Source organism: Lonchura striata, chromosome 2 (genome assembly GCF_050655825.1).
Source record: "Lonchura striata isolate lonStrDom1 chromosome 2, ASM5065582v1, whole genome shotgun sequence".
NCBI classification, from domain to species: Eukaryota; Metazoa; Chordata; class Aves; order Passeriformes; family Estrildidae; genus Lonchura; species Lonchura striata.
The window spans coordinates 15,508,665-15,534,847 of record NC_140704.1 but is presented as its reverse complement, the minus strand read 5'-3'; the positions used below and the strand labels follow the sequence as shown (position 1 = coordinate 15,534,847).

General features: G+C 45.4%; 1 protein-coding gene across 3 annotated transcripts in view; it reads left to right on the top strand.

Annotated features, from left to right (window-relative positions):
* Window positions 1–7,078: 7,078 nt before the first annotated feature.
* JCAD (junctional cadherin 5 associated) overlaps window positions 7,079–26,183 on the top strand; it is a 60,038-nt gene continuing 40,933 nt past the window's right edge. Inside the window, exons 1-2 of one of the 3 annotated variants that reach the window (XM_085564613.1) lie at window positions 7,113–7,251; window positions 24,052–24,250. Coding sequence is in view for 1 of the 3 variants with exons in the window: in XM_085564633.1 (XP_085420759.1) it covers window positions 7,214–7,251 (38 nt within the window). In the remaining 2 variants the exon portion in view is untranslated. Of the gene's footprint in view, window positions 7,252–24,051; window positions 24,251–26,183 lie in introns of all 3 variants that reach the window. The other 2 variants (XM_085564633.1, XM_077788761.2) reach the window with 2 other exon arrangements.

The window sequence follows — 26,183 nt, the reverse complement described above, 5'->3', positions numbered from 1 at the left end:
CCTCCAAGTGTACACAGCAGAAATAGGTCCCAAACACTGAGAATCTTACAAGAGAAAACTGATTAAAGCGCATCAAAGAAGACTCTAACATGATGTTTTATATCCCTTTCCAGTGTCCTTCCTCCTAGCAGTTTACTTTTTAAAAAAAGTAAATACACAGTGTTGCCAACAGTGTGTATTTGTGTAACAGGGGCAGGCAGATGTGTGCCAGAGGTTTGTGCCCTCCCATGAAAGACAGGTTAGGACACCTTAGATGAGGGATGTCTCACCACCTGCCTTCGGGGATGGAACAGAAAAGCCAGACAAAGGGCTGCAAGGAAAGATGGTTTATTTCAGTATATGGTTGGGAAGGGAGACAGAGAGGTGTGGGGATAAAATTTCCTAAGAACTTGGGGCTGCCAAGTGCAGGCAGGTTTTCAGAAGAGCTGATCTTCCATTAGTAAGTAAAATAATGGGCTAATTTATCCAAAGAACTCTGGACAAGGGGAAATGAGATCTTTTGGGGATCTTGCCTCATATAGTTACTGTAACGACTTGGCTTTAGTGCTGAGTGTATGAAAATCCATCAAAGGTGATTTGCCAAAAGTAATGCAGGGAGTCTGTGATACATCTGGGGATCAAATCCTCATGTCTGAAACGAAGTACATTATTCAGGGCTCTAACTTGTTTGGGAAGGACAAGAGTTAGCTCTGGCTTAGCTGTCTTGCTTTAGAACAAATGGAAAAAAAAAAAAAAAAAAAAAAAGGCAGCTCAAAGCAGATTGTGCAGATTCTTTGTGGTCTTTTGATGTTTCCTGGGGTGAGATCTGTGATCAGGCTGGATGGAGCTCTGAGCATCCTGGGCTAGTGATGGGTGTCACTGCCCACTGCAAGTGCTTTGGGACTAGAGGATTTTTAAGGCCCCTTCCAACCCAAACCAATCTATGGTTCTATGATTCTCTCTAAGAGGAAATGTTGTCAGGGCTGATATGACTATAACAAGGTAGAGACAGCCCCACATCACCCTACCCACCCTGGACAGTGCAAAGGGCTTCAGGGCTCTGTACAGCTTTAGAACTTTCATGCACATTTCATAATTTTTGAGCAAATTCCTTGGGGCTGCTAGGTGAGATGAAGGCTTGGAGAATGCAGGTTGGTGAAGCATCTTACCTCAAGTCTTGTAATATCACATAACTTTTCTTGTGGAAAACAAACACAAAGTTTGAGCACTGGGGTGGTGCAACACTTTCTGCCTTTTTATTCAGAAATATCTCTGGCTCAGCATTTCCTTCAGACAGGCTTTCACACTGCATCCAGGACAGACACTTGGCTAGTTGTAACAGAAGTAATTGCAGGTAAGTAGCTGAAGGCAAGGCTGCAGTTCTGCAAACACTAAAAAGAGACATTTTCCCCTCCCTGCCACGTGAACACACCCTGCCTTGCTGAAATCATCATTGTCACATGAAAATAGCCAAGGAGCCACTGAGGCCATGGCACAGGACTGCAATTTCTGTCAGACCCACTCTCGTTTTCATTAACACAATTACTCCCTTTCCCAGAGGAGCAGCCATCGGGGCAGACCCACTCCCTTCCAGGTGTCTGTTTTTGCAATTTGCTTTCATGGCATAGAGTGAAAAACCAAAATGACCACCAGACATTGGCTGTGAGATGGCACCTTCCAAATAACATGGTTCATTTTACAGTCCATGGTACTGGGGCCTGGCAGAGCTCCCTGGGCTCCTGCAATCAGGGGTGTGTGAGAAACAAGAAAACCACTGTTACTACCTAACAAGAATCATCACATCTTTCTCTGAATATCAGTATTTTCTTAAGTTTAGGAGAGAGCTCTGCTGTTTTCTTCATTAGCCTCTATTTTCAGGACCTCTGAAAGCCTATGTTCCTCTCCTCTCAGCCTATGTTTTCTCCATTTTCTCCACAATGTGCCCAGACACCTCCATCTGAACAAGGAGCTCTGACTTCTGCTATTTGTCTCATTGAATGCTCATTATAATTCTGTCTCATTGAACGCACCAGCTAAACCAGGGACTTCATGCTGACATCCTGCAGCTGGACCACAGTGTGGGGTTCTCCAGCTGGGCTCCAGTGTGGAGCTGTAGGGACACAGCTGCCTCACCATGGTCTGCACCACAGGCTGCAGTAGAATCTGCTCCAGTGCCTGCAACACCTCCTCCTCCTCCTCTTTGCTGCCCTTGGTGTCCTCAGCATTGTTCCTCTCACATACTCTCTCATTCCTCTCTCCTCTGTTATTCCAGGCAGTTTTTCCCCTTCTTAAATGATGTTATCCCAGAGGTGCCACCCATTGCCTCTGATGGGTCCGTGGCCAGTGGCAGGTCTGTCTTGGAGTCATTTAATCCTTTGCAGAGTCCTGCAGTTCCCTGTGAGCCAGCACTGCAGGGTGAGCAGAGCCTGCACCATTACAGGTAGTTTATTATATACTTTAGGGTTTGTGCAATACTCCCCCACTAATGCTCAATGCAGCTTTAGAGGTTTCTGCCTTGTGAAATGAAGTTGATTGTTGAAGCAGGGCTAAGCTGTGAAACTTAAACCTTCCTCCACAAGTGCTCATTCCAGAAGGAGAAGGATTTGAAGTTGTTCATCATGCCAGAGTCCTGGCACAGCCTGCAGGGCCTGGCTGTGGGGCTCAGCCCACACCAGCACATCCCTGCCCTTCCTCAGCACACCTGGACCTCCTGGGGGTGGGCTGGGGGTACCCCAGACCTGCCACCCTCCATGGGTGCCTGGGGCTCTGTGCAATGAGCTGTCCCCACACAGCCCTGCATGAGGCTCAGGGCCTGAGTGCCATTAACTGGGACATCCTTCTTGATGGGTTGGGAGCAACTTCCTCAAGGTAGGGGAAAACCTGCAGGGTTTGGAAAGGGGAAGCAATGCCCACATAGGGGCAATGGCTGCCAGAGCCCACCAGTGACAGTCAACAGGGCCTGGAACCCGCCCTTTTTCCCTTGGGCTTGTAACAAAGGTGCTCACACTTAATTTAAGGGAAAGCTCTTTGGTGGAACTGCCTGGATTAACTTGCAATTAACTATAAATTTGTATGATTTTAGCTTGTCGTCTCATTTGGTGTTTTGTGTTCACTGATGGTCATGATTGGTGTAATTTTAGAAATAGAACAGAACAGAAGGAAGCACTGCAATCTAGAAAGAAATAATTCAAATGTATGAAAAGAATTCAGAGAAATTCACTTTTTCCCTGTGTGGTTTTTTTTTTTTTTGGTTTTGTTTTTTTTTTTTAGGTTTGATAACTATCATAATTTTGTGTCTTATTGTGCTTGATATTGTGAGTTGCTGGTTCAGAGCCTCAGTCCATTGAGCACTTTGACTGAAAAAACATTTTCTTTCTTTTACAACAGAAATACCAAATGTCAAAACTGTAGAGCTGAAGTGTGAAAATGTGGTCTGATACCATTCCCAATGGACTTCTTACCCCAGAAGCTTATGTTTTCTAGATAAAACATGAAGTTTTCTGTGAATATTAATGGAAGATCTTTTAACAGTGTGGATTGGCAATATCGCTTCTAGAAGAAATTCCCCAATTCAAAAGAAATAGAAACTTGTTACTTCCAGTTTTCAGTTCACTATATAAAAAAGGGAGAAAGCTTGCAAAATAAATGAGCAACTACTCAAGTTCCTTTAACAGGTAATTTCCTGTCAACAATGTCCATTACAAATTCTTCATCCCATTATCTCAGAAGGAGTGGCCAGTGTAGGAGTTCTTCATGCTGCAAAATTGTACTTCATTGTACAGTTTATTGTGTTTCACATTTCCTTTCCTTTGTTGCCCAACTCATACAAATGCTGACTGAAGTGCAAAATTGAATCCCTAAATAGGTCTAGCTCGGGCTGTGTTTTATTCTGCAGGCTGTAATGGGAGGCAGGTGAGCACTGCAGCTTCCAGACCTCAGCCAGTGTGATTACAGTGCAGAAATATCCAGCATTGCATGAGGCTCCCCTCACAGGCCAGGAATGACTTGTTGCTGGTTGGGCTTGGGAAAGAGCCATTCCAGCTTGGAGCCATAATGAAGGGAAAGGGAACTGCAGAGCTGCCTTTGTTTTGGAGGCAGAGAGCTCATGGTCTGTACTGCAGCAGGATGCATCAGGCAGGGAGCAGGTCTGAGCTGCCTCAAGGCATGGGGCAGAGTAAAAAATGTCATTAATAAGCAGGTATTTGACTTCCAAATGCTGTGTCAGTGTCTAGCAAAGGTTTCAGACAAATATTGGGGGTTTTTGAAAAATAATGTGAACTTGAAGGAACTGGTGGTGAATTTGTGTTCAGCTTGTTGACTTGTCTAGGAGAACAAAGGAAACACTAAACCCATCCCTCTGTTAGTACTTTTGTCCACACCCCAAAGAAACAGGAGTTATGTGGAATGCTGAAATGTCTTGCCTTGACGTCTCAGAAATGAAATTCTAAATTTCCTCTATGTTTGTTTTTAAAGTGCTGTTTCTTTGTAAATTGAGCACAGGCTGACCTAGGAGATAAGCTAGAAATATCAAACCATGCATTGGGATCAAAAGCTTTCACTTAATTCAAAATTATTTTTGCTTTCCCTCCTCCCAGTTCTGTGTTTTTAGTTTCTCTGGAAAAATGTACTCTTTTCAGGTCAACCTGCAGTGCAAAGTCTGCTGGCCTCTCTTCCTCCTGCTGTTTCCTATTGAAACAGCTAAATGAAAATGAAAAATATACCCATCTGCAGCATAGAAACTTACTTTGTACACACAAAATCCCCCATCCAGGTGCAACAGGGACCTCAAAAGAAGTCTTCTCTGGCAGACTGCAGCATTGTGGTGCAGTGGTCTGGTCCTTCACTTCCCAGTATCTGCAAACTGAGAGACCTGGGATCTTCCTGCTGGAGCTTGCTCCCTCCCCTGCCCTGTGAGCATTTCTCATGACTGCTTTCCTTGTGGGGTCCCATGCAAGGGTGAGGTAGCACCTGTAGCTGGAAAGCATCAGTGGAATTGATGTTATGACAATTACAGCCAGGGAAAGCCACCTTGGGTAGAGTGAGTTGCTCAAGTGGTGGAAGAAGAAGTTGGTTCATGATCCAGATGTAAGTTGATGGGAGTTTTGGGGACATTTTGTGTCTAGCTCAGGGGTACATCTCTGCCTGTGGCACAGATTCTTGGGATTTGTTCTGGTTTTGGCTGAGATAGAATTAGTTTTCTTCCTAATAGAGGGTACAGTGCCGTGTTTTGGATTTAGTATGAGAATAATGTTGATAACACACTGATGTTAGTAGTTGCTGGGCAGTGCTTGCACTAACTCAAGGACTTTTCATTTTCTCATGCACAAGAAGCTGGGGGCCTGAACTGGCCAAAGGGATGTTCCAAACCAAAGGATGTCATGTTCAGTATATAAACTGCAGAGTTGGCTGGCAGGGGTCATTCACCAGCAGGAAGTGAAAAATTGTATTGGGAATTTTTCCTATTATTACTATTTTTTAAAAGAAAAAAAAAAATTCAATTATTACTGTCCTGAACTCGCATATATTGCCCTTTTCTGATTCCTTTCCCCATCCCACTGGGGAGGCTGGCAGGGGGGAGGGAGTGAGAGCTTAGTACTCAGTTGTTGGCTGGGGCTGAACTAAAGCAGGTTACCAATTTGCCCACAAAACCCCAAGCTCAGGGGAGCCAGGGTGTGCCATGCATCAGGGGAAGCTCAGAGAGCTCAGTCTGAGCTCTGAGAAGCAGGCTGGCATCTCTGGATGATGCTCAGTCCCTTGGGGAACCTACAGGCTGAACTGGGTGACAGCTCTGAGCCTCTGCTGCTTGTTACAGACGCCAGACCTGTACAGAAAGCTCTCTCAGCTGTTTCTGGGTGACCCAACAAGCTGAGTCCTCCTGATTCCAACCAGCACCCATGGGCTGGGCTGCTGAGGGGCAGGAGGCAGGCAGGCTGCTGCTGGATGCTCTGCTGCCTTCCTCCTGCACAGCACGGCCCCGATCCTCCCGGTGCTGCCGTCCCTGCAGGCCAGCCTGGGAGGTCTGCCCGTGCTTTTCAGAAAGGATGATTACATCTGCAAAGCACCCGGCAGCACTCTGGGATGAACAGCGTTATGTAAGTGTAAGATAAGGTTATTTATAGAGCCAGGTTTTATCCAAAATGGAATTAAACTTGTGTTCCTGAAGCCTCTGCTGTCAAAAGCAAATTGGAATTTGTCCACTAGCCTCTAGTGCTTTGCATTCAAATTGTTTTTCTCAGGTCATCCCAAAGTTTAAGAATGTTTTATTTACAAATTATACATCTCAGAAAGTGAGGAAATCTTTTTTCCCTCAGCTCTGAAGTGACCATGTAAGTCTGGGCAGTGGCCATGGAAGCCTGGGTCATAGCTGAGCTTTGCAATCACATCATCTGTGACACTGAAGTACCATAAACCAGGAAAGGAAGGCAGAGTTTGAGCTGGATTAAACAACAAAACCTAAAGCAATGGTCCTAAGCACAATATTTTGCCTGCATTAAACACTCTCTGTAGCAATCCATGAGCTGCAGGAGGGTATCCAGCTTACATCCTAGCTGGAGGTGGCACAAGTTCAGTGGGTTAATGTTCGTGCTCCTGCCGAACTGCAGACCCCGTGACCTTTTAAAATCATGCATTATTAACTTAGAGAGCTTTACTTGCTCTTTTGAAATATTAGAATCAAATACCTCATATCTGTACTTTTTACAAGGCATGAAAATGCAAATTTTTGACATGCCTGCTGAAATCCTTGCTAACAGGTGTTAGGAATATTGTTTTATGTGGTACAACACCTTGCATAGGTTAGTTTGTGGAGTTCATCTGCTGCCCCTCACTTGTCATAGTATCTAGCATGAAATTCCACACATGCCTTTTATTTAGGAAAGAACACAAAAGTATGTTATCTTATTCCTCTGGAATTTTCCACAGTTGTTTAGCATGTTAGTTTAAGCATAATTGGTTAGTGGACTCTTGAAATCTATATCTTAGCTGTACTTATTTACATCAGGCTAAAAGTAGTTCATTTCAGTTGAGGTAAATGTGAAGCATTAGATTGCAAACGTACCTAATCCATCTCTCCTCCCCCATGACTAGAAATCCTGTGGTTAAAATAACACAGCCTCTATTCAGAGCACAAACTTAGAGCTGCGAGCAGGAGCAGGGTTGGGATTTAAACAACTCTCAGCAGATGAGTCTGTTCAAGGGTCTTTCTCGGGTTTGTTTTTCATCCTACTTTTGATCCATGAGAGGAAGCCAGGCTCTCTCCTCTGGGCAAGCAAGGTAAAGATTTTCTGCATTCTGTATACGGTTGCATGTGCTTGTAAAGGAGCTTATAAACACGATTGCAAAAAGGCTGTTGCAAAAGCAATTGTAAAAATGTTGCTGTTAGAGAGCAAGAAGTGTTTGGCAAATGGCTTCACAATCTTGAAATGTTAGTCTGGTCTTCTGGCTATTTCCACACGACAGTGAAAGGATGAAATGATAAATCTTGCACAGAGAAGCAAGGAGCAGTGATTCTCCATCACATTTCAGAGAAGCTGAGCATGTAGGAAATAGCAAACCTGGGTACTACTGTGATCTACAGGCTACAGCAGAACTGGCATTTTGCTAACTGCCAGCTATAGTCCCTGCTGGGTTTGTCCAGCTGCTGTAATCCCGTCTGGGAGGCTGAGGCTGTGCTGGAGGATGGCACTGAGTCTGTTTACTGAGTACATGCTAATGCTGCTCCAGCGTGACTGTCACAGCGACGGCGGACCCGTGCTTTCAGGAATGTGTGGATGCGGGTGCCAGATAATTAACTGCCTTTCTTTGCTCTTACTGCTTTCCAAGTCACGGGGGATGTAGAAAAGCATCATCTTTCCTTGGATCCTTATTTTACTTGAAATCCAGGAAACAAGCGTGATGTCTGTGCTAATGCCCGTGGAACTGTACTCCCAGTGCCAGAGTCTGTTAGCTCTCCCAGCCCTGTGCTGTTTTTCAGAGGGGATCCTGAGTGCCACATCAGTCCTCTTGCCCCACGATGTTCAAATGCAGAGGGTGGTACTGCTGGGGGATTTTTGCTTAATTTAAAATAATGCTGCCCCTTCCTGCCCCACGGCATGGGACAGTATGATGGGGTTGTGGGGGCACTTACACTCTCCTTCTATTGGGGCAGCACAAACAAATGCTGCTCCAGGTGCTACCCTTCCACTACTGGAGAGAGCCTAGAGCCTAGTTTTGCACGCAGAGATGCTCACTTTCCCCTTCCTCTACCTTCCACTCCTTTTTCCCTATTCTGAGCAAGACAGGCTGGTTTCACATTGTCCTGTGTGCAGTCACTGGCCACCCTGGTCCCTACTGTCCCACAGCCATGCCACTCCCCATGGCAGCATGATCTCCACTCCTGCTCGGCCAGAGGAAAGAGGAGGACCCTGCATGCCAGCTCCTCTCAGCACAGAGCTGCCACGCTCTGGGGAAGGTTTGGACTGGAAAAGGTGCCCTCGTCCCTTGAGCCAACAGTGCTGCTTTGTCCTGGGTGAGAAATGAAGCTGTATCACTTGGGTGCCTGGCTCAGGGAGGGACAAGCAGGGCTACAAGGAATACAAACACACCGCTTTTCCTGATTCTCTGAGCACACCATGGCAGAGAGGCAGCTCAGAGGAGAGAGAACATGTGCAAAACAAAGAAATGTGGTCAGGAAGGAACTATAAAATTCCAATATAGAAAGTGGAGCTGATGTCATTTTAACATCCTAAGCAGTGCCAAAAATTCTAAGCTTCGTATCAAGATTCAGTGCAAAGCCCCCACAAAACTCACAACTTGTTCTTGTGGAAAAATTAACTTTTATGGAAAATATGCATGGGAACATGCCAGAGGAGTGTGTTGTTTTATTTCTTTTATTAATTTTGAATACATTAGTTCAGAGAGCAATCCTATTTTAGCATCAGCTGCCTCTATCCAAGAAGCCGAAGCTCTCATACACAGCTCACAAATACTGGAGGCGAGGGAGCTGTGTTTTTCTGTATGATCAGTTGTTAGATGGAAAGAGCTGTTCGAGTAGGAAGGGATGTGGGAAGGCTCAGTGGGATGACTGATTTAAAGCTTTTTTCCTGGTGACATATCTGAATCGTGATCAGATGCACCTGAATGGAGCAGCATCATCAGCTATTATAATTCTGAGTGCGTCAGAGGTGAGATTGCATGCAGCTCCTGTAATAAAGGTTACTCATCTCTGTCCTGCTACAGGACCTCCTTCACTGTTGCTTGTAACTTTGTCAGACTTGAAAAGTTTAGACTGAGCTCTTCCAACTTGATTGTCTGCCTTGGGATAAGTGCTTTTCTTGAAAACTTCAGCCAAAATTGTCCAGCCAGTTTTGTCCATTCCAAGAATGAGCATAGGAAAAAAGGAATTGTTGTCCAACTGGAAAAAAAAGAAAGGAAGAAACAGGAGGGGGGAACCTGGTGATCCTTTTTTTGGATAGTTCTTATCCCTCTGTGCTCTGGAGTTGAGATCTGAAATTTGGCAGCTTTCTGTTAGGAATGTGATTTTTTTTTTTAACCTTGTAAATCTCCTCCAATTTGGCTTAGTGATAGCCTTTGAAGGGAGAAAATAGCAACTTCTTAGGGATGTGCTAAGGCTGAGTAGTCAAAATCTGCTGAGATTCCTTCCCACATGAGTGAGCTCAGCCCAGCATCCCAGCAGCTCCCAGTGCTGACCCCAATGCTCCTGTGCAGACAGTCAGTGCTACCAAGCTCCTGCAGATCCTTGTTCTTCCCCACAGCACAACAAGGAGCTGGGTCCTCTCTCTGCTATCCAAGAGTCATCCCAGCTCAAGGAGCAGAATGATGATGGGCTCTTCATGTAATGCTGCTCAGGACAGAGTTGATGGTCAGTGGAAAGGCAGGCAGGGAGCAACACTTTGATTCTTTTCTGTCACAGCCTGGTGGCAGACAGGGACCCAGGCAATGCTGGGCTGAGCAAAGACCTGGTACTCGGATGCTAAAGCTGGAGGGTTGCTTGGGAATGGAATGAGGAGCACATGGCACAAATAAGAAGTCAGGGGGCTTGGGAGCAGGTTGGGAAGGTGTGTGTCAAGGGATGAGCCATAGGGAGAGTCTAGGCATGCCAGAGCTTGATATGAAACCTCAGCTGCCCCATCCTTGGTCCCTTTTTGAGACTCTGAGTGCTACCTCAGCATTGGCTTCAGTCCCACTCTCCCAGCAGAGTCTTCTGTGCCAGGTCTTGCTGAGGTTCTCCCCAGTCTGCAGCCTGTGGCTGTGGGGTGCTCCACAGTCTGCACGTGCCATAAGACCCTGCTCCTGATGTCTGCTGCTGGGATGGGAGTCAGTGGGAGCTCTACCTCCAGAATGTCCAGTATGACTGATGATGAACACTCCTGCACAGCACCATGTCTGTTGGGATCTCCCCGGGGACAGCTGGGATGAGTGACCAAGATCCTGATAAAATAGTGCCTGGTGCAGTCAAGATGCTGCTTACATGCCTGTCTCTGTTTCCATTTTAATAAAATGGCTAAACAACCACCACCCTTGTCAGAAGTACTAGAAGAACCCAAGTACTACAGGGAAATGTGTCATTGTAGTTCCAAATTTTGGGAAAATCAGTCATTTTTTATTGAGGAGAACTTGGAAAGAAAATAAAGCCTAGGACTACACTGAACTCTAAGGAAAAAACCAGAATTCTACAGAATAACTCCAGTGATAAAAGTCCATCCAGTACCATGGGATAAAGCTGAGACCTCTGGCAAATATTGTGTGTTCATCTAATTAACAATTGTGCCATAACACATAGCGAAAAGGAGGCCTAATTCTGGCATCTCTCGCCTCGTGGATTTTTCAGTCATAGCAGTATTCTTACAGCCTATTTTTGTATGCAATGCATATGCAACATTGGAGACAGATGGCAAAATCTCAGTGCTCATTGTGACGTGATTTCCACATCGAAAGGTAGGGAGCTGCAGTCTGCTTGTTTCCACTCCTGCTGGAGTGGCAGGGAGAGGTGGTTTACTTCACTTCTTTTATGACTATAGACTATGGAGCAGCCTGGACAGCCTCTCCTTCTACAAACACAGGCAGTGAAGCTTCGTCATCTTCATCAGCTCCTGGGAGCCCCATGCGCACATCAGGACCCAGCTCTGTGAGACTGTGTAGAAACAAAGAACAGAAGGACAGGAACTGTGAGAACATGGTGAGAAGATCAGAGCTGCCTAGAGCCAGCTATGGAGGGCGGAAGGAACCCTAAGAAGCTGTGAGACATTTTTGGCCAGTGCTGCAGGCGGTGCTTGCTGCACACTAATAGCCTTGCCTTAGTCAAGGATGTCACAACCAGGAATTATAAGCAGGAATTTGCAGGAGAACTGAAACAGAAAAGGAAAAGGAGTGGTGGATACTTATGGGCTTCTGTTCCAAGGGTCAAAGTAGAAAATGGATGTCCCTAAAGTTTGATGCTGAATAAATATGGATAAGTGGAGTAGAGACTGGCAGTTGAAGGACCAGATATACTTATTGGGAATGTCCTTGTGGAAGCTGTCACAAAATAAATAAATGCAGGAGGATGTTGCTCTCAGGACTTTGATGAGATGATTATAAGTAGGGAGCAGCACCATGAATGAAGCAGTCACGTCTGTGCATAAGGTTTCTTTCACAGATGTAAAAGATCTGCTGCCTTCTCATCTGCCACCCCAGCTGGTGCAGCCAGCTCCTTGCACTGCACACATCCCAGGGCAAGAGTCAGGTCACCTCATGAGTGCTAACCCAAAACCTTCACTGCCTGATGAATTGTTTGACCTACTTGAGACTCAGACTCCACTCAGAGAATCCCAGTTCTTCCTACAGTTTTGGTGTGAATTAAACCAGTATGTACAACATGACTAGTTCAACAACCACAACACTGTGCCTTGGGACTTTGCCTCTGCTGGAAACTAAAGTACATGCAATTGATTCTGTGGTTCCTCAATGAACAAAATGGGGCTTTTGTGTAATAATATTACTCATTTGTTTCCAATTAGTCATGAATCATGAATTGTTTTGTCTCAGAAATTAATGCTATTTTCCCCCCAAATTATCAGTTTTTACCTACTTTGCATACCCCAATGTTTCCACAGATTGTGTGAGCCAAATCTTTTGTCCTGATCCATGCCAGAATCTTGCGTTCCTGAATGTAATTGTAGAGTAAGATTGAGGTCCTCAGATCCTGTGGCTTGAGAGAATCAAATTAACCCAAGACCTGACAGAAGGTTGCTACTTTCCTGCAGTTGCATTTCAAATATAAATATGTCTTCATTTTATTCTGCTGTGCAGTGATGTGTGTTAGGGTGAAACATCAAGAAATTTGGTTACGAATGGATGTACGGATTTTGTCTCCTATCAAGGCATAGCCCTTTCTGAGTACTCCTGTAGTGACCATCTTGGTAATCCAAACAGTGTTCTCTTGTGTAAATCAAGTCTTGCTCAACACAGGGGATCTGCCAAGTCTTCAAATGCATCCATGAAATCCACCTTTCCTTGTCATTTGGGCTATGTGACCCTTACAAAATCCTCCAATTTCAGGGACACTTTGGAAAAGTGACTTATGTGCTCTATTGCCGTGCAGAAGGGGAGTGAATACACAGTCATCAGGAAAGAAGTACTCATTTCTGATAAGGCAAAAATGCCTTACCTTTATCAAAAGAAGGAAGCTAGCACAGGATGAGGAAGATGAGCATTTCAGCCTTTTGCACTGATGAATTTGGGAAACCCCTACCCAGACATAAATTCATGTTTCCCACAGTGATGTTGTGATTCCCCCACATCCTTTTTGTATCAATTAATTTATATGACCCTTGTGAATCCCATAATCCAAGTGTATGTATGTGACTTAAGACACACAAAGGTTCCTAACAGCCTCAAACTTATGGAGCCCTTCAAACTGTTTATTGCCTTTTAGTATTTTTTCACTTTTATTTAGATGTCTTGCCCCTCAGCAGTGAACTTCTTTTCTCTTCTTTTCTGCTACTACCAGATGGGTGTTTATGCCCTTGGCATTGTCTTCCTGGAGAGCAGACAGCAGCTCCTTGTATCCCACCACAGAGGGTGGCTCCAGCTCTGTAGCCACCAAGCACAATAAACTCTCACCCAAGTTGCCATCCCTGACCCTCAGCCAAATCCAAAAGGGGTGTATAGCAAACCCACACTGCCACGTGCAGCCTTCTGCCATCATGGCTGTGACTGTGTGTCCATCAGAGACTGGCCAGCACATGGGATGGGTCATGCACAGCCAGCCATACCCACCTTTTCCCCTTCTCTTCAGGCACACTGTCCTGCTGCTGTGTGTTGGGTAGCAGCAACTTTTCAATAGTATTTAAATTATAACTTCATAACCTTCAGTTCTGGGAATTTCTGAGCAATACCCTAAAAATACATAAACCACACAACATACTCTTTATTGGCTGGAGTCTGCAAATCTAAGAAAGACTAAGAAAGACTAAGAAAGACTATCCCAACTGAAAATATTTTGTTGTTATATGTAAAAGAGAGGATTCAAACTCTTCATTTAGCAGGCCTTTTTTTTTTTGCATTTAACTTTTGGTAAAGCTGGACTTACACAGAAGTGTAGGTGACATGCCTATCTCTCACAGCCCCCAAATCACCAGGCTAGCCCAGATATACAGGGCCTTGAGGGAAGGCAGGTCAGGAGTTGGGCAAAGATTCCAAAGAGGCTTCAATTCCCCTGATGTGGTTGTTCAAGCTGTTTATTCCATGAGATGAAGGGGAAAAGAGAGAGAACCAGGAAGGGACAGGGCCTTATCTAGTCTCAGAACAGGGAGGGCTCTTTGGCCCTCCACCAACCCCATGGGGGCAGGAAGGAGGGGACCATACTATCAGATCCCAGTCACAGGGGTCCCTCGAAAGGGAAAAAGCATAGCCTGAGAACATTGCAACATTTAGGTAGTATTAAAGTTATCTTAAAAATTTTGCACTAGATTAGCAATGTTGAAGTGGAGAAGAGCTACAGCCCTTCTTCTGCACTTGTTATTCTACATTCTTCCAGCATCTTGATGAATCAGTTATTGGCTAAATCTTCATAGTCAACATGGATTTGGGTGGAAATTGAGTTACTCACCAGCTAAAGTAAGTACAAAGAAGCTAATTCATTATGCTGCTCCTTAGCTATAATTGAGGCTCATCTCCTGATTTGAGGCTCTGTGTGGGTTTAATCATAGAGCTGAACTGGGGAGAAATACCAAAGCTTCTCTGAATCATTTTTATTCTTGCCCTAGTTCTTTATCATTAATTACATCAAGACATATCTCCAAGGAGACAAAGAGTGGTGCCATCAGCCTGCTGCTGCTTAGGTCCCCCCAAAAGCTTCACTTGTTTTGTTAAGTGCAATATGTCTTTGGATGGTCCCTTGGGAGGAAGAGGCAGGCTGCATTTTGCTTGAGATCCTTCTTGTTCTGAGTGCAGATTTCAACCCACTAAATAAAAAGATACAGCCCTTTTTAGTGCTATCACTAGAGGTAAAGCTGGGAGATCAATCAGCCTTTTCTCAGCTGAAGATGCATGCAGAAACAGTTTTGAACATCAGGAGGGTATTGAGCATTACTTTCCTCCCATGGTGAATGCAGTATGTGGAACGTGTGCCTCAGACATCCTTTCCTTTTTCCAGTCTGAATGGCAAAGACCTCCTTGTACTTTTCTCTCCATTAGGCAAGGCTATGGTCAGCAACATGGATGAAGTATCACAGTTCAATAATTTCAAATCAATACTTCATTACTTGTCTCTGTTTAGAGGAACCACATTTTTCTCTCCATGGCTACATAGAGCTTTTATCCAGCTCTCAACCACTCAGACATCTTGTGTCAGTTTTAGGGTTAATTTCCTCCTTTTAGTTTCCTGCCATTATTTCCTCACAGCACCTGGAGTCAACCTTTGGCAGTGAATGTGTCTGAAATAGGATTTCCAGAATAAAGGGTTTTTTTAAATTTTTTGCCTGGACCAGTCAATATGAACAGCTACTTGGTAGCTAGAAAGGGGGTTTTTTCTCTCCTTCCAAACTTTTGCCCTTCAGCTCTTTCATAGCCACTGGGCCTGGCAGTTCCACTTCAGGGGACTTCTGAGAATCATGCCTTTGTCCACAATCATGTCAGAAAGTCAAATTACAGAAAATTTTAGGGAACTGCATGATCCTGAAACTTTTGTTTCAGACATGTCCAGGTTGCTTAACTCCAGAAACAAAATACTTTGATGGTTCAGAACTGAAACAACTTGTTTCTAGTTCGAGCTGAATGAAAGCCTCTGACTTCCTCTCAGTTTGACGTTAGCCTGTGCCCTCTCTCTTGTGCTGTGGTGTCTCATGAGGGCTCTTGCTTGCCCATAGTCTGACCAGCTGAGCTGCAGACACGCCTAACTCATAGCAGTCACACTCCTGTGTCACTCCACTGGAGATGGGAATACCCCTTTCACCAATTTTCTCATGATCATACACACCTGTAATGGAAGGTGTTCACTCAAAAAAGAGACTTTGCAACTGTGACCCAAAGGACTGCAAAAGAATCTTGTCTCATACTAGAAGCCCCTGGGAGACCCTGAAAAATGCAAGACTGAGGAAACCAACCATGTAACATGGCCTGAAGCTGTGTCATAAGAAGCAAACCCACTTATTTCACTTTACTCTTGCAAGTACTGGAGCTGCCTCCTGGACATGGTTATACTCGCTTCCCAACTTTCACCCTCCTAGATCTGGAGAAGCAGCTTGAAGTGTGATGCTCTGCATCTGTTCTGGCTGTCCTACCCACAAATCCAGCTGTTTCCTTCTGCCCAGTGAGTGCTGGAGGGTTGGGGACAAAAGCAGAAGCAGGAACTGTGACCACTGTATCAGGCACCCCTGCAAAGGTCTCAGATGTTTGCATGGCCAGCCTCTGCTCTGGTTTAATTCAGCCCTGTTTGTGTGGCTTTGTGAGCACTGAAGCAGCAAAAGTCCCAATGTTTAACTACTGTTATTTATTAGGTATACTACTGCCCAGTCCTGAGCCTGAACTCTCCAAACTGAAGCACAATATATACAGTCCATCTTGCCTCTCTCCAAACAGCATCCAGCATCAATCACAGCACTGTAAATTGTTTACACAAAACTGCAGACATCATAACTTATTAAATAACTCTCTTGTCGGTCAGATAAGTAAATATTTCTAAAGACTGTGAACATCGTGGCAAGCTGGAACTGCCCAGACCAGCTCCAAATGGATCCAAGTTAACAGGGGACCGTATTTGCCTTGCCTTTGATGACCCTGCTCCAAATTGGGCTGAGAAGGGATCTGAAAACAAGCCTCCCTAAGGGAAGCTTATGAAGTTTTAAAGATGCTCAACCTTCTGTAGAGATAACAGGAAGAAGAATGTGTAAAGAGTTTGCAAAGAAGCTATCTTTCTGAAGAAGTAAATTTGAACCTGTGGGAGTCAGACCTTCCCCTCCTTCTCCATGTCCTCCTCTTTAAACTCAAACAAATTAAATGGATGCCAAAAAGTCTCTGCTGCACAAGGGGTTGAGGGTTGATTCCTTGGGCCGTAGAGATTGCAGGGGGATTTCTCTCACTGTTGGTGGCATGGATGGTGGCAGCACCTTCACATGACCACCTCTTCTTGCAGGCAGCCATCCCAGGAGCTTTGGCTGTCTGAAGGGGAATGGTTCTGGCATTGAGTCCCACAGTTCCATTGTCTGCCCATGGTAAGTCTCCATGCTTTTGAAAACAGACCATGGCTATCTGTTGCTATCAGAAACACCCGGAAACATGTTGTTTTGTGAGAGATTTGTTTCCAATGATTTCCAACAATTATTTGGGATCTTTTTCCTTTTGAGTTCACTGAGTTGTACCAGTTCACCTCCTTTTCAAAGGGATTGTGTTATATGAAGGAATGTGGAGTTGAAAGGACCTGAATTTTTGCAACAGGAATTTGTTTTGGAAGCAAGCGAGTTGGAAGGAGAGGAAACGGGCAGCCCACCAAGAGCTTCGGCAGGATTATCCCACCCTTTCAGCAAACTACAGCCAGGGCAACTCATGAGCTGGGGCTGAGCCTGCTTCTAGTGGGGGTAGAGACAGACAAACTGCTCTTACCAGCAGTTTAATACAGCACAGGATCCAGTCATGTCTCTTGAAACTTCATGTGAAAAATCGCCTCAGGCACAGACCTCACTGATGTGAATCACAGAATCATAAAATATCCTGAGCTGGAAGGGACCCCCAAAGATCACAGAGCCTCACTGTGGCAGCCACCATGATGCAGGAAAGCTTCAGCTGGGTGAAGCTGGCTCTAGGCTGCTGCTGTTGGGTCACTGAGGTGCTGAAGGGGCACTCGTCTGCACAGCCCCCTGCCAAAGGCCAGGCACACAGTCCATTATCAGATAAAACTCATGGACTTAAGTCTAACCTGGTGCCGAATCGATTACTCAACTGTTTGTTTGGCATTTACTTGTTTGGTGCCTGACTGGCACCTCCTGACCTGCATTTTCTCTAAGATTTTAATTCTTAGTCTTTTGAAATACTTCAACACCTCCCATTGCTGGTGCATCTGGGTAGTTTTCTCAAAATATATGTTTCCTTGCAGTGTGTGTTACTTAATGTCAGAGGCATGTGTGAGGCTGTCCATGTTTGCAAAAACTCAGGGGTTTCATCCCAGGGCTAAATCAAACCCTGCCAACACAGCACAGTGCAGACATAAATAAAGCATAGATTGCAGAGACCAACTGTCAGTGGTTCTCAGCTCCTCAAATATCCATTTCTGTTTGTGCACAACCATACTTGCTGGCACTCCTGCCTCAATGTATTCGGTATAAACTTATGATTGATTGAGAAAACGGGTTAAGAAAAAGAAGAAAAGAAAGAGAGCAATTTCTTACACAAGTAGGCTCATGTGGAAGGGAGATGGGAAAAGGGTTCAGAGGTAACACTGACCTGGTGGCATACAGGGCAGCATAAAGTGCTGTCAGTACAGTAAATATGTGCATGTTCCACAGGTGCAGAGAGGTCTCATACATTGGAGTAAATGTTTCCTAATTCCTAGACACACATGATAGAAAAGAACAGCATGCAGAAGGAAACACATTCTGGTAACCTGCCAGAAAGAAAGGTGTTATTTTTCAAAAGAGAGCTGGAGACACTCCAGCTCTGGATTCATATCCAGCTCTAGCCTTCAGCCACAAATACAAACCTGCACTAAGGCAGACACTCCTGTGGGCTGTGTGCCACACAGAGCTGTGTGGCATTGCTTACGTGGCTGTCACTGAGTGGGGTGTCCCAGTGTGCTGGATGTACCTGTGGGCATTACAGGAGGAATACCCTCCCACACCTGGAGCCCCAAGGCCCTGGGGCTCACTCACACTCTGCAGGACCCCACAGTTCCCACAGCCCATCTCAGCTCTGTCCTTTCCCCTCTGCTGGGGCAAGGGGTGACCCATCTGTTCCACCAAACTCTGCCAGCCCTGGGAATGTACCCTGCTGTCTGCTGAGGAGGTGATGTGTTGGTAACGCTGCTGCTCGAGCCTTTGCTGTAAGATGAAGGTACTGTGCAGCTGGCTCCGTGTTACTGTTCCTACTGACCAGCACCTACAACAGGAAGCTTGCAGTGGGGGTAAATTTGCCTTTAAATAAGTGCATTTTTTTTCCTATCTTCATTGCAACATGTCACTGTTTTTTCAACCATTAGTGATTTTTTCCCCTCTCTCCTAACATTGTGTCTGATTTCTGTGTCATGAGGGGGAGTATTGTCAGATCGCATTCTCATGATGGGAGAGGCAGAAAATCCGTTCTGTATATCATGTGACCTTGGCTTGCAACTCCACAAAGGATTTCTTCAAGCCCTGCTCATTATCTCGTTTTATACTTTAAAGAAAAGAGAAAACGCTGGTGACAAATGGCCTCGTTTATCACATTTAATTGACTGACTATTCTTTTAAGCCTCTGAAACACACTTTGGGCCAAAGCACTGGGAAAAGAACATGCCATTTACCCTGGTCTTCTGCCAGGTCACATTAAAAAATGTTCAGGAGGTGTTTTCTAGATCGGTACACGGAGTGGGAGTAAGGGTGTGCACTCTCGCCACAGCACACTTCCCTCCTGGTTTCTAGCAACCATGACATTGTCATCCCTTTCACAAGCAAGCAACAGAAATGAGCAGAAATGAGAATTTCGAGTCAAACTTGTGGGAAGGGTGAAGCCACTAAAAAGTTGTATGTGAAAGGTGTCAATACTTCCCTGCTAAGGGAGCGCCTAGAATAGGACTGTGGGGGGTCTTCCTTCATCCCAGAACTAACAACAGAACTAACCAACATTTTCAGTGACACTTAGGTAATGTAAAAATTAGTAATATGCTTGTTGCAGCTATGGCAGGTGTTGTTCTGATTTTAGGTTGCCAGAATGACAATTGGAGATAGGGATTGAAAACCTCAGAGATGCAGTTTGGGAGGGATGCCTGCACAGCTTTCCCCAGTGTCCCTGAGACAAGCTGGCACTGGCTGTGTGGGGTGCCCCAAAGGCCCACGGGTTGTGATGGGTCATGGGCTGCCCATAATGTGCACCTAAAATGTCATTCTGTTGCAAACAAAGCCCCAAACCTCGCTGTAAACTACACAGATAGAAATATCTGTAGAATAGCCTGATAAGATAGATAGATAGATAGATAGATAGATAGATAGATAGATAGATAGATAGATAGATAACACAGATAGAATAGCCTGTAAGACCTCTCTCTTCCCTCATTTCAGCTCCCCTTGCTAGTGTGAGACTTCACCTAAAGATTTTTCTTATGGAAGGAGATGGTATTCCTCAAAAAGGTGTATACAATTATGTGCAGGAAGATAGGCAAAAGAAACTGGGTTTGATTGAAGAACAGGAATATAAAGAGAGGAAAAAATGCTTTCAAGCACATAAAGGGTTAATCAACAAGAAAATTAATAAACTGGTCTCTTTCCCTGCTGTAGATATTAGCCACATGCTAAAATTTCAGTCAGGGTGTGTACTGGGTCTGGCTGGGAGGGAGTTAAGAAAGACTTAACACAAATTTAAGGAATGTTTTTATTAGTAAGTGTAGTAAAACACTGAAATACTTAGTCTCAGGAGACTGTGGAAGTTCTGCTATTAAAGGTTTTTCAGAACAGGTTATCCAGACATCTGTAAGGATTCACCTAGGCATGGGGTGGAATGATGGACTGGAGCCAGCCTGAGTCCCTGGGGACACTTTGCATGAAATTTTAATCACATTAATGTGAACACAAGACCCTTCTTACAGAGTACTAAAGACACCACCCTGGTTTTTCACAAATCCCTCCTAAAAGGTCTCAGTCTCTACTTAGCTTGTCTCTGGTTTGGAGATGGAAATATTTTCATTCCTTTCCTCAACCCACTCTGAGACAAAGGGGCCAATGAACCCCAGAATCACAGAAATCTTCTCTTCCCTCCTGTCCTCTGCTAGCCTGGGACCCCCAAGATGAAAAGGGCAGGGAAGGACCCTTGTTCCAAGGGCACTGGAGTCTCGTGCCCTGGGAGAGCCATTCCCACATTCATGCTCCTTCCCATGGCAGCACACACAGGATGTCCCCAAGCCCAGTGCCACCCCCATAGCTGCTCACCCCCGAGGACACCAAGGGCCTTCACAGCCCCAGAGCACCCCCACAGACCACTGAGGGACCCAGCATTGCACCCTAAGTAAAAGATTGACACAAATCCCACTGTCCTGGTTAGCCACCCATCTAATCCCCGTGATGTCAGCAGGGTTTTGCCTGGCAGGATTTGGTCCATGGCCAAAGAGCTCTGGGTTTCAAAGTCCTGCCTCTGGCTGCTGGTGGCAGGAGGAGGCTGCAGGTGTGAACCTGCAGGAGGAGCCTGAGCTGGTGTTCTAGAAACCCAGCAAAATTTACTGCCAAGTTTTGTTCATCTTTGTGGGAAAGCTGTTTCATGAAGAATACAAAAAATCCTACCATGCAGTTCCTCTTTAACTACACAGCATATACATATTTATATATGGGTATGGATTTGATTATATCTATGTGTATAAATATAGATATAGATAGATATAGATAATAATTATACTGTTTTCATGGTTTTTACAAGCACAGTTTCAGGGGTTAAGACAAGGTACATGTGTGGTGGGGGGAGGAAAGGAAGAGATGGAAGGAGAGGAAACTGCTATTGTACACAGCAGCTCTTTTCTAACCCCCATTTTTTACACTGATGGAATGCACCCAGTGACTGTTTCTACTATTTAAGGAAAAAGGTTCCTATACAAAATCCTGTGGTTTTGAAGTGATCCTTTTATAGGCATAAAAAGATTTTTCCATATCCCTCTGTTTGATTTCTTTTCTTTTACTCAGACCTAGCTACTCAAATAGATATTTGCAGAATATCATGCACTGGAATCAGACACTTCATTCCTATTCTTGGTACTAGAGATCAAATATCCCACCAATTTACCACATAAAGCCATGGGGATACAAACTGAAGTCAGTTTAGCTGTAGGGCACTGCAAGAGAGAATTTAATTTTGTCCGGCACCCCTCCCAAGTGATCTTGTGCTGGCAATGACCCATCACAGAATTGAATGTGCTGTATGTTCCACCACAGGTTTGCCTCTCTCAGGCTCCTCCCTGGTGGTGAATATTAATGGTGTTTGTAATCTCATGATTTGGAATAAGTATAACTATATGTTAACCTTGAGTTAATAACACAGGGGTTTAGGCTGCATATCCTAAACAGCAGTTGGAAGCTGGGACCTGAACACCCCTTTCACATGTCCCAGAAGTGGGAAATGTGGCAATAACATCTCTTCAGGCCCAAAATGTGATGGGCAGGTCCTGAACAGCGAGGTGCTGGCAGTGATGTGTCACAGGGCTGTGGTGTGGGCTGGGGGCTCTCCTGGGGGAAGACTCGTGCAGGCAGCACACATCATGTGCAGGGTCTCAGGTGGGATACATGGCCCAAGGGCAGATGCTGAGCTGCTTGGCCCAGCTAAAATCCTGGGATGTGAAGCAGCAAACAAAGCCTAGAGATTTACAAGCAAGTCCTGAAATACCTGAGGGTTCCCTGTCTCTCTCTTCAGGCAACAGTGTCCTCGGGGACATCTGGGGATCCAAAAGCAGCAGCACACAGCCCTGTGCTTTGTAAGGACCAACACAATCTTTAATTTGTTACTCAAGCCTATGCAGTCATATACTGTGCTGGAGGTAGCTTTTCTGCACAGAACCACAAGCCAAGGGATTTATGGAGCTCCAGTAGCTCCTCGCTGCCAGATGTCCATTATCTCATCACATACATATGCCTCACAGTGATGCTGGAGCTCATGCTTCCCTCCACCGCCACAGAGACGTGCCTGGTACCACCAGTTTGTGCCGACATAAATAACAACCTGTCCAAGCATCTCCCCTGCAAGTGCTGGGGGAAGGGGCAAGGACATATGTTCCAGATGGAAATACAGCCAGGGGTTGTGCCCTTGGTGGCTTGGAGTTATGTAATTTTATCTCAATGCAACATGAGAGGAAGCAATTCCTCCACACAGTGTATCGTATTTGGCTGCCTGCTCTCTTACTTTTTATGAATGTAGGAGGACTGGTAATAGGGACGATGACAAAACTACAGCAAGGCAGCTGAGATCCCAGTATGTCATAAAAAAATTAACCTGCTGTGTGGCTCCCCCTTGCCAGATGAGGTATGCTCACTCATCCTTGCCTTAAAGTTATGTAAATCTTTGACTTCAGAGGAATAAATTTTGATTTACTCCCACACTGAATGAGTGGGAAATGCTAAAGCTGAATTTTGGATCAGTGGCACAGGTCTCAACTCGACAGGCTTCGAGGACTTTCAATTTAAAATCATCTTTTTGCTTTATATGAGGTCACCACAGAAAATTATGTGATCCACATATGCTTCCAGCTCATCTAGAAGGAACAAGAAAGGCCAGGCTGAGGATATATAGACAGAATGGGGATGAAAAACTAAGTGATGTGTGCCCACAAAGGGACAAACTCGTGGCACCCTCCCAAATTGTGGGTGGTCTGTTGTGCATTGCTCTAGTCAATGAGAACATTACACTCATACATGCAAAACTAATTTGAAAAACCAGTATTTAAACAAACAATGAATGTATTGTAACCTCATAATTCATACCCACTGAACCTTGGCTCCATACTCCAGTACATAGTAGCCTTCTCAAATCCTGCAATTTGATTTTAAAAAAGGAATGCTGTGGGCGTTGAGTTAGTGTAGAAGTACACAAGACCATTGCTGACTCTGTTTTAATCTACTCAGAGCATAAGGCAAGTAGGTGATTTATTTTTATTGGCACTGCTGGCAGATAAGCTTCCACTATTACAAAGCTGTCATAGGCTGGGTTGGCTCTGGCTGTCAGTCAGAGCACACCCAGCAGAAACCCCAATTCAGTAATCACATCCTCCTGAAGGATGTGCTGCGGAGGAAGGCTGTGATCCCTGCTTCTCCCATGGCACTCGGAAATAGCCAGGAGTGTTCTGAGTCAGCAAAGGACTTGGACTGCCACTGATTTTTGTAAATGTTGTGGCACGTCACGGGACATTGCAACTATGCTGCAGGTGAATGAAACACGTTCCAGTTCAAATAACAACTAAACTCTGAGACTGAAAAACAGAAATCCTTCACAAAGATGCCAAGATCTGGTGCTACCAACCCCTTTTACAGGCTCAGCAAAGTGAGGGCAAGAAGAGCAAGGTGGGGCATTTTCATTTGGCTGTTTCTCTCCCAGCTTCTACAAAATTGACACTGATCACCTGAACTCTGGAATTAAGAAGATAAACTTTTAATGGATATTCCCACTCTTGCCAAGCTGTAGCTAATTTATCCAGATCCTACCCTTTCCTTGCAGGTGACCTTGATTATCATGAAAATGACATTTTTACCCCATTCATCTGAGATCTCAAGAGAGAAAGGAAAGGTTTTTTTTGTTAAAGAATGCTAGAGATGTCTAACATGTAAAAAGACCATGAATAAAAATGGATGTTGAGGGCTGAATATCAGATTATATTAACAGCCCTGCAGAATTGCTCCATAGTTTTAAACTTCTGTGCTGTGGGTTTGTGTGTCTCCACAGAAATACTCATACTCCTTGGACAATGGCAGCCTACTCTGTACTCACTTCTACCGTGGAAACAAGGCAGCTCTCCTGCAGCTTCAAGGCCAACAACAAAGATATCCCAAAGAATGGCAAATCGCAGTTCCATATGCACATGCACATTCTTTAAGCAGGTCTGAAAGCATCTGCAGTGGAGAGGAGAGCTATTCAGACTTTTGTGAGTGAAAAATTTTCTTCCCAGAACTAGAAATTTTTCACTGTTTTTCTTTAAGTCACTTGTTGCACAAAAATGTTGCTTTTGAACAAGTATTTCACAGTATATTTTTAAAAGACAGCTGTAAATTAGGTCTACAGTTTTTGAAAAGCAAAATACCTTAAGAAATTTGAATATGTACATAACAATTCAAAAATATCAAAGGGTATTCTTTATATTTTAGAGGTCTCTTCACTTTGTTTGTCCATCTCTCTTGTACCCCCAAAGGCTGGGTCACTCCTGCCTTTCCTTCCTTACTGAACCAGTTCACCAGAGTGGCCCCAGGACCTCAACACCACCATCACTGGTGCACTCTGCATTTTGGAGCGGGGTGAGCATCCCCCTGTGCCCACTGTGCAGGGGAGGAGCTCCACCCTGGGCCACCCACGGGACCTGATGGGACATCCCAGGTCAGACCCTCAGCCATGTGCTGTATCCAGGGCTGCTCCTGTGCTCCTTCTCCTCCCTGTTTCTCAGCCAGAGCTTTGCAAAGGTCTGAGTTTCCTCTAGCTGGCAGCTGGGCATGCTGATTTCCTTGATGAAATCTGTTTGGAAACGGTGAAGATCTGAGGGCTCCCTCAGCCGGAAAATCAGATTTGGCTTACCTGAATGTCAGGTCAGCCGAGCTGGACTTAATAAACAGCTGGGGATGAAGAGGGACAAACAGTGATGGAGTGGCTCCTGGGAGCCTGTCAGATGGGTTTCCTGCAGGGTTTGGCCTTTGGTGCTGCCTCGGCTGCTGCCTTGAGCCCCCTGCCCTGCCAGCAGCCAGCGCTTGCCTGGCCAAGGGGCAGCTGGTGCTGGGCAGAGCCAGCTCCTCATGTGTCCCAAACCCCTGGGGACTTCATGGCCTTGGAACACCTCTGGCTATAGCAGAGCCACACTCTGTCTGGTGCAGATGGACTGACAGCACAACGTCACAAGCCTCCTCTTGGTGGGAAATGCAGCTAAATAATCCAACTTGTTACTTGTACCTGTCAGTCAGTGGGCCAGGTCCCACTGCTGCTGGGATTCCAGACTCTGGGGACAGGAAAATGGGGCATCCCTGTTCACCATACCTGCATCCCTAGCCACATAGCCAAGGCCCTCTAAAAATGTCCAAAGAGATGGAACAAAGTGGATTATGCAAGGAATCATTCCTATACCCCTGCTGAAGTGCTTGAGGAGAGCATTCCTGCTCTGTATGGCCTCCTCCCCTGAGAAACCCATACATCCTCTTCCCCTGGGGCATTGTCTGGCAATACTGGGCATTGTCCTGCCCAGTACGGAATCTGAGCACCTCCACACTGAGCTCAGAGTTTCTTTCCAGGGTGGAAAAAAAAGGAAGACTCCTCCCATGTGACATAGGCTGGTTGTAGGACTGCTTGCACAGGCAGGGCTGTGCCCACACTGTCAGGAAGGTGTGCTGGGAGATGTCTTGCTTTGGAAGAAGGGACAAAGACAAAAAAGCAGAAAACTGCTGAAAATCTGACTCCTGGTTACCATGGCTGTAATCCTCCTCACAACACCTCTATGCTGCAGCTGAAAGACAAGTGGTTCAAGGCAGCCACAGGCTCTGCCATGGGGATTTCATGGTCTTCAGACAACATATGGGGTGACAGCAGGTGTTGCAAGGGGTGTCTCCAGGCACACACTGGTTATGACAGTGCCCCTTCCCACAGATGTTTTGGGGCCCTGGCATGCCTGGATTTGGACCCCTTCTCCTTCCAAGGCATGTGTGCCCCTAGAGCAGGGACCACCCCACTGCATCCTCCACCCCTCCCTTTGGGCATCTCATCACAAAATGGACACAGTGGGAAGGCACTTCTGGAGGTCCTCTGGGGATTCAGATCACCAGCCCTTACCCTGTTTGCTCGTCTCCTTCTAGTTAAAAATGAGATTATTCCCTTCAGCTGCC